The sequence below is a fragment of the Carcharhinus amblyrhynchos genome, chromosome 6 (assembly GCF_965287045.1).
Source record: "Carcharhinus amblyrhynchos chromosome 6, sCarAmb.v2.hapA, whole genome shotgun sequence".
Taxonomy (NCBI): Eukaryota; Metazoa; Chordata; class Chondrichthyes; order Carcharhiniformes; family Carcharhinidae; genus Carcharhinus; species Carcharhinus amblyrhynchos.
The window spans coordinates 86229606-86238427 of NC_137329.1; the positions used below are offsets into that span (position 1 = coordinate 86229606).

The 8822-nt window shown below is 37.4% G+C and overlaps 1 protein-coding gene across 4 annotated transcripts in view; it reads left to right on the forward strand.

The window, feature by feature from the left end:
* Positions 1-7049, forward strand: part of bicd1a (bicaudal D homolog 1a) — a 240415-nt gene extending 233366 nt beyond the window's left edge. For 2 of the 4 annotated variants that reach the window (XM_080190860.1, XM_080190863.1), the window contains one exon: positions 145-7049. In XM_080190860.1, the coding sequence (XP_080046986.1) occupies positions 145-235 (91 nt within the window). In that variant the 3' untranslated portion in view covers positions 236-7049. The remainder of the gene's footprint in view (positions 1-144) is intronic. The other 2 variants (XM_080190861.1, XM_080190862.1) reach the window with 2 other exon arrangements.
* The last annotated feature ends 1773 nt before the right edge of the window (positions 7050-8822 follow it).

Consider the following 8822-nt stretch of genomic DNA (forward strand, 5'->3'; position numbering starts at 1 on the left):
AAGAAAGAGATATTGAAAGATAAAAACTAATTGCAGTTGGTTAAAAAATTCATTGTTTGGTATTTATTATATCTGGATTTATTTACAGTGCCACTTGGCTTTGTCAGTACATATATTTCTTACTGCTTCTTTTTAAATTTACAGTCCTAATGTAGCTCTCCAGCAAGAGCACTCACATTCCAGATCAAAATGTGTCCCTCTCAGATGTCTTTCTAAGCCTCCTCCCCATTCCTAGTCATGCCACAGGATGTCACCCACTGGAGAAAGAAGCAGGATTCCTCTGGTACTGATGCACCACCGGGAAAGCCCTGAGCTTCCTACTCTGTTGCTTCACTGCCGAGCCCAATTCCTTTGGATGGTGGGAACAAAAGGAGAGAATGTTGAGAAACACAACACAAGAAGCACAGAGCGTAAACCTGTCTGGAAGACTTCCTTTGCTGTTTACTTTCCCCTTCCATCGTCTATTACTTTGGAGTATGAAAACTAACTAACTTCTGTGAAACAGGATAGCTAACAGTTGCTTGGGTTTGCCTCTGAAATGTAAGTAGGAGAGTGAGAAAAGGGGGCAAAAAAAGGACTAATGGAATTAACCTACATACGATCAACATCAGTCACTCAGCATCTGTGATCACTCACAGGAATTGATTTCAATGTGTGTTTCAGCAATTTTGGCAGCATGAGGTGATGCATTTATTTTGTAAGTTTAAGTCCAAACCAATGTTTCAATATATGGTGCACTTATATGTTAGATTTTATTTTTAATTTATTGGATGACCTTTGTTAGGAAAATTATTATTTATTATTTGGAGATGATGTTATGGTTGTTTAAAAAGAAAAAAATGGATTTTGGCATAATTAGCATTCCTAGACTACAGTGTTACTATGGCCAGAGTGTGCCACTGTAATTGCATAGTGGTGATATTGACAGTTGTGAATTGAGTGTCGGTCACTCTTAACACTTTGCAGTTCCGCTGCTAAAGGTGTGTGTTTGCATTTTTATTTATTAACTTGTTCCTGTATTTAACTTGTTAATGGATGCCGTTTTGATTTGTACCTTTTTCATAAAATAGAGTACTTAATGTTGGAGGCTGGTGCTAAATGAGACTGGAGATTGCTTGATATGCCACATTTTTTAAGACCATGATGATTATTGTTATTATTGTATGGCCCGTGAGCTTCTGGGTCACAGTATCATTAAATTGGTGCTTTTGTTGTGCAAAAATCAAGTTAGCATAATTTTCAGAATACTGTGTCTTCTAGGGCAACATTGATTAAATAGGCTACAAGCAGTTTTCCAAATTGTGTGTGAGGGCTTGGAACATTTACCTTTTGGGTATGAAGTCTTGAGTGTGACTTGATAAACCTATCCAAGAACCCCCATAGGCTCTCACATATCAATCTTAATTTTGTGAGTAGTTTACTAAATCATTTGGTGTATGGAGTTACCCTATAGCTTCAGAAAAATTAAAGCCAAACCTTGGAATGGATGGAAACTAGCCATAAAAAGAGAGTGTGGCGGATCTCTTCCCATGCTACTCAAGCAGGCCATTGTGGATCAGTATTAATTAGAGTCTGTGAGGGTCAGGCTGAGCAGACTATGGTAATAAGGGAACAAATGTGAGGGGCATGGACAGTAAGAGAAATAACGGTGAGGAACACATGGATTATGTTAGCCTTTGTCTATTATCCTTTACATGATATCAATTCTCTTTCTAGTTACACAGACCAAAAAACCAAGTATTTCCATTGTCAGAGATGTTGTCTTTCCTGTTATTACAAATGATGATAACAAAATCTATGAACGTTTTCCTGCCAGTGTTGTGGTCTGTCACAGTTTATTGTTTGCATGCTTCACACTGAGTTGTGTTATTGCAAAACTTTAATTGTTATTTTGTAGTTGTAAAAATTGGCATCATTTTGTCGTTCTTATTTCAATCAACAAGTTCTGGGAATATACCCAGAATATTCCCATCCGTGAAGTCACTGGTAATAGCACATACCCTATACAAGAGATTTTTTGTGCTGTGTAACCTATTGTGTGACATGAAAGAGATTTCTCCCCCATCAGTTTGTTTTGATGAAAGACTGTTCTTATCTCTGCTATCATAAGGCAATGGAATACATCACACCCAACTGGTTGAAGAGTAACAGTAAATTAGAGGGCTATTTCTGTATCAAAATTTATTTTTTCAGTTGACAAACGTATGATCCAGACATGAACTGTATCAAAGTCTAAGTATCACTTGAGCTGATGTTATTGTGCTGAAAATCCAACATGATTCTTCTGGAAATACTTTTTCAAGAAAGTATTGAAAGTATTTTCCAGCACAAACTTTAACATATTGCTATCTATCTGTGACTAAAGCAACAAGCAGCAAACCTACTTGTAAAAAAAGACTAAAATCTCCTGGAAGTCTGTTGTCACCTGAAGAGAGAGAGAGTAAATCTGTAGTGAACTAAGGTTAAAAAAACTTGTTTAAGCCTTTGTGGTGTCCAGTGAGTGTGTCTGCACTCCAGTACAATCCACTACCTTCAGCCACAAAAATTCATGATCACCCTGACATAGCTATGATTTTAACGTCAACCTGAGTTCCAGCACATTCACTTTTGATTAAACTTTTTGACTGGAATTTTTACTGTTTTAAGTTTTATGCAGCCCTAAGACAGCTAACATGAGGCCTTCTTAACACTCCTCCAGCTGGATAGAGTGGGTAATAAATTGCTGATTGGTAGATTTTCTTTTTTCAGAACAATGTTGAAAATAATGCATGCTCTTGTCTTCAATTTTTGAATGTTTGCCTTTTTAAAGAAAAGGTATTTTCTGCTGAATGAGTACAGTTATTTGTATCATGCAGTAAAATGAGAACAGAGACTGCTGTGAAAGTTGTCACTACAGTTCTGCTTTCGTTACCTTCCAGTTGAAGTATGCCACCACTGCAGTTCATCACAATTCAATGTCATTTGAGCTACTGTTCTGTTTCTTTCCTAGTCCATGGATGGAAACATTGTGAAACATTTCTATGGTTATTAACTTGTAGTCCAAGTTAAAACATTCCTGTGAGGGTATTCTCAATTGGGCTGAACTGTTTGACGAGAGCTCCTTATTGAATAAGTGATGTTATTGGATGTGTAAAGAGCAAACTGGATGCAACTGAAGTTAAAACAGTTTGCAAAGTCCATCACACCATAAATACTTTTATATTTAAGTTCCATTAAACTACTTTAAGTGATACATATTTTCCAGAATGTCCAGCTGGAGTATTAAATTTATATTATGTTCAGCATAGCAACCATTCACCACAAAGGATCACATTGTGTTAAATAAGCCAAGTTGTCAGCATTAAAAAAGTGCAATATTAATGTTCTGTCACTGGATGTCACCAGCACACTAGGAAGATATTTAGGGTACATATTCCTGCCTGTGAGTAGTCATGGAGGAAAATGTATTTCTATATCATACTTAAAAAGCACATGAAAGGCATTTAAAGGCAAAACATCATTACTGCACCAGTCTTTTCACTTTGACTCTAAATCCAACACTATCAGACTGATGAAATATTGAGTATTGAAATCTGAGGAGCTAATAACTTCAGAATCTTGGGGATAACAATGGCAATTCCAGATATTGGTCCTAGTCATTTCATAGTAAGGTTTAGTTTTAGGAAGATTTTAGATCTTGTGATTTCATGAACAGAGGTTTTGTGTTTTTTTTCTGGTCCAAAACTGACTTCAAATCAGTTGGTGAATCATCCCCATCATTTGATATCCCATGCTTAAATTTAGCAGCTGACCCAAGAGTTCTTTATTGAAAGTGGATACATACTGAGAACCTTTATCTTTTTCCTTCCTCCCCCCACTCCTGTTCCTTATCTAATAGAACAGATTGAGTTTAAAATATTAACGCTGTTGACATTGTAGCCTGCAAAATACCATTGTATTTAACTGGAGTAAACTGCAATCTCAGGGTCATGTACACAAGACGAGCGTCTTTCTCAATTCTCCACAGGGCAAGCTGATCATGTTCTAGAATAAAGCAAATCAGCAGCTCTAGAGGTATTATCTCAGCATTTACACCAAAAGTATAATGTCTTTAATGGGAATTCCCATATAGTACCGAATCAAGGCATTATGCTGTGCCTGCTAGTTTTGCTTTTTGCCTTGTAGAATTATGCTCTTGTACCAACAGGCACACAAATCCCTTGGCCTTCTCCAAATTTTTCCCATTGTTGGATTACAAACAAACTCTCTACTCACTTTCAGTGGCAAGTTCTTGGAAACAAGTAATTTTTCTCCAATATAAAGGAAAGCATTGAATGCTATGGTTTTCTTTATCTGTGTCTTTGCTTGCTGTTGCTTTGGGGTTACCTGTTGAGTCCAGGTCAGAAAAATCTGTGTATAATGCACAACCAGTGGGTTGTATAATGTATGCATTGATGCCTTATGAAAACAGCACACTAATACCAATGACTCTAGATGCCACATACCAAGACTGATGATTTAAAGCAGTTTTATTCTACTGTCCAATTTGCTGACAATTCATTGAATGTGGAGCATGTTACCATGATTAGGAAATGTATATTTTTGAGTTTGTAATGTATGTTTTCCTTTATTTCGAGCACTACTTAAATATGTGAGCTTCCAATTTGAATTTTTTGATTGCACTACCAACAATTTCACTTTTAAATGTTTAAGATGTAAGAAGTTCTATAAACATGGAAACAAAACCTTGCAATCTATTAATAACAACTTTAACTTTGTTTGATTCTTGGAAGTACAATTTTCTTTAGGAACTTGGAATGATAATTAGACCCATGCCAATTTTTGTAAATCAGTGTGATATAGCTGTGCTTACTCACCACAACCTTCACTCTCTGGAACTATAACTCTACACTACCAAAAAATATTCTGTTGTAGTACAAATTATGTTAATGTTTTTAGAGCTGTAGCATACTACAGTTTTGAATTATCAGAATATCAAGAGAAGCCAAGCTCTTTTTTTTAAATTGTCATTGTCATTGTCAGTGAGAAAACATTCAGGTTTTCACAATGACATTCACTTCAAAGAGTTCAAGGTCCGTGTATTCACTCTCTTGACCTGTACCTTTTTGCCCCTTTTCACACTCCACTGAATGAAAGACATAAGCCAAGTACATGAGGACACCAACTGCATGTTTTCCACATTGGCCTTTGGTATGAAACCATGAGTGTCTTCTAAGAGCCCAAATAAGATTTTTAAAAATCCCCCCCCCACCACCTTATAAAAATGTTTACGTTTTGTTGGGCAGTACGCAGGGAATAAATTACCCAAAGAGTGATGCCTGTTAAATGTGTTTAATACAAAATTAAGAGCTGGATCAACTGTGTATGAGGACAAATGCTCACAGAAAAGTTAGCTGTGAAACTAACACATCCACAGGTTAGAAGGAAAGGGGTGTGCACTGAATGGACAATGTTCACTCAGTTCCCTCCAAATGCAGGGTTGAGATTCCACCCAAGAGGGAGAAAGTCATCACTACTAGAATCTTGTAACCTGTTGAGGTTAACTTCAGATATCAGCCTCTGACAACAGTTCAAAAAAAGGAGACCCACTGAAAAACCTAAAGGACAGGCTGAATTTTTAGTATTGTTCTGTAGGATTAGTAGATGTTTTTATGACTAATTTTAAGTAACAATCTGCAGTAACATTTGCAGTTATTACATGTAAAATCATCTTGTGAAGTATACTTTAACAAAATCAGAGGTCAATTGGCAAAAAGATGACATCTTATTATGTGCTGTGAATCTCAGGTCAGTGGGGATTAATTTCTGATACATCCCCACATGTTAAAGTACCATTGGCACCTCAAAGTCAAACTCTAAGCAATCCTATCTTCTAATGGCTACTATGCAGTCTTCAGTGATTTCTATGCTGGAATATAACTTCAGCTGATTGAAGCCACTTAAGTGATATTACCATCCCTTGAATTTGAACCCTATTTTCATAGGACTTTAACTCTGTCCCAAATTAGAAACTTTGCTTTCCCAAGTTTTCATAGGCTAAATTTCACCTTGTATGCAACTTAAATCTGTTCCTAATTGCAGAATTTAATTGCCCTCTTTCTCTATTTCAGCAGAGTAGGTCCTGGAGATGAAACTATAATTAGAACAATTGATTTTTTTTAACATTATTTGTTCAATGCCTATTTTGTGCCTTTTTTGCAATGCAAATAAAGTCATAAATTTGTTGGTTTAAATTTGCATGTGCTTAAAACTTGAAAAGTAGTTATTTGTTTAACAACCCTACAAAATATTTTTTCCATTAGTAAGGTTGTATAATGCATATAGGGTGCAGATTGATTGATGTACTATATGGTATGTACTGTACTGCCCTGAATGAACTAATTTCTAAGGGATTCTTATTCTTCCACAACCTTCATATTCCACTTCATAAAGTGTTCCTCTCCAATGCTGGAGTTTGTAATTTGAAAGGTATAGTAATCATTTGGTTGACAAGTAGATTTTAGGAATGGTATTAGTGATATGCATTGTTCCTTTGAACTGTGTGTGTGTTAATTCTGATCTGTACACTACTGATGGATTTCTTCCCCTTGGACGTGACCTGTATTACAAAACATGTAACTGAATTATTTGTTAGTAATAAGAGAAACAGGTCCCTGTACTACTGTGTATTTAAATTGTAAATCAGACAATCTAAAGATCCCAGCTTTGAAATTGGCTTCTTTTATGTGTGACCTAGTTTGAAATTAGTCCTACCAAAGGTTGAAAAGGGAAACCAGCAATGAGGCCTTGGATTGATTTGGAAATATGAATCTGGAGCAAAAGCTGTCTCCTTTGTGTGAGTGAATGTGGACTGACAACAGCATCTTGGCGTGGTTTTGGTGTCCAGGCTACCTGTTCCTGCCCTTGGGATGGTGAAAAGGCTACTGAAGAGCTTCAAAGATGAAAGAAGGCAATATATCTTTTTAAATTATTTCTTAAAAAGCAACATGCAGCAGTGTAATGTGTAATTGTTTCCAATAAATATAGTGGAGACAGTTTGTTTCATGTCATTTTGTTTCTTTTTTGTGCATCTTTGTTGCTTTGTTTAGAAGGTGCTGTGTGAGTCATGCATTTTGAGTTGCACTTGCACTGGTTAAGGATTCAGGCAAAGAATACACACTGAAAATATTGAGACTGACAGAATACCATATGATCACAGGAATCTCTGCAGTGAACAACACCTAGTGTTCTTCTGTGTGTAAGAGGGCCTGGTACATTAATGGTCACATTGGATTTATTTTACTAATAAGTACATGGGACTTCTATGTAAACTCAGAGTTTAAGTTTATGTGGCTGATCTCTATGCTATAGAAACATAGAAGATAGGAGCAGAAGGAGGCCATTGGCCCTTCAAGCCTGTTCTGCCATTCATCACAATCATTGGTGATCATCCAACTGAATAGCCTAATCTTGCTTTTCCCCCATAATCTTTGTTCCCATTCACTCCAAGTGCTATATCCGGCCGCCTCTTGAACATATGCAATGTTTTGGCAATACATTCGGTGTTATGTTCTGTTGACAATTTATGCAATTTTAATTTAATACCACAGGGTATGTGCTGCTAAAGAAAGGTTTGTGTTTATGTAATATTTTCTCAAAACATAAAAAGAATTACCTTGGACAAGAAAAACAGCAGCCATTTTGCATAGCAAGGTCCCACAAATAGCAACAACAGGCATTGCTCTTGGCTGAAGGAAAAACATTGGTCAAAGAACTAAAAAAGCTCAGGTAATAATTTTCAATTAGGCTTAGATTTTTTTGCCTTCCCTTTGAACTACTGCAGCTAACAAATGGAATATTGGTTTAGCATCACAGGGAAGGGTAGAATGTCTGACAATTCTATGATGCCTCTAGAGTGGACTTGAGTACCATTTTAGATTATGAACTCGAGGTTCATCCTTGGACCTAGAGATCGATTTCTACCTACTCAGCCAAGTTAATACATAACATATTCACCATGCTATGTAGGTTGCCTAAATACTGAACTGATTTCATTGTCTCCCAAGAATTTTATTAATTAGCACGCACATCACTTGGACACAATTCAATTCTATGAGGCTGAGACTAAACTAGTCCATTTGTGGAGATGGAGCAAGGGCAACGTTATGGCTTCTGAAGCTGCGGTCTATTATGGGGGCACTCTGTGGCAAAAAGATTGCGATCCCCTGGAGTAACTGTGCAGTGAGGGCCCTTGTTGATTTTGCATGGAGGAGAAGCACAGCATAATTGGCAGATAGAAGGGCAAAGTTTAAACATACATCTCTAACCCTTTGTTAAATGGTTAACCTGTTCAAAAAAAACACTTTAATATCAGGGTAATATAGCGGAATAGGTGAAGACTCCATTTCAGAAGCCTTGTTTTGCTGCAAAATGCAGACACTACAGCTGGGATTCTCTCAAAACAAAAGTAAGTGCCCAATGGATGGGAAAACTGGAGAACTCCCCTTTCATTTCTTTGGGTATACTTACCAGAATAAATCTCCAAAACTGTCTGCTTTGCAGACTGCCTCAGTGTGATTCACTCTGGTAAGTAGGCGCCGGAGCCTATTCCGGCCCAAGAGGTGGGCAGTATAACGTTGAGCAGGCTACTGCACATGCTCTGATCTGTTAGTGCAAATATCAGTGTACTGCTGCCACCAGCCCCGCCCCACCCGCCCAAACAGTGGCATTCAATTGCTGGCCTGCCCTACAACCACCAGCCTTCCCAAACCCCGATCCCTCCCCGATCACTGGCCTACTGGACCTCTCCGGGCCAACCCCAATCTCCCCTGATGGCCAGAGAA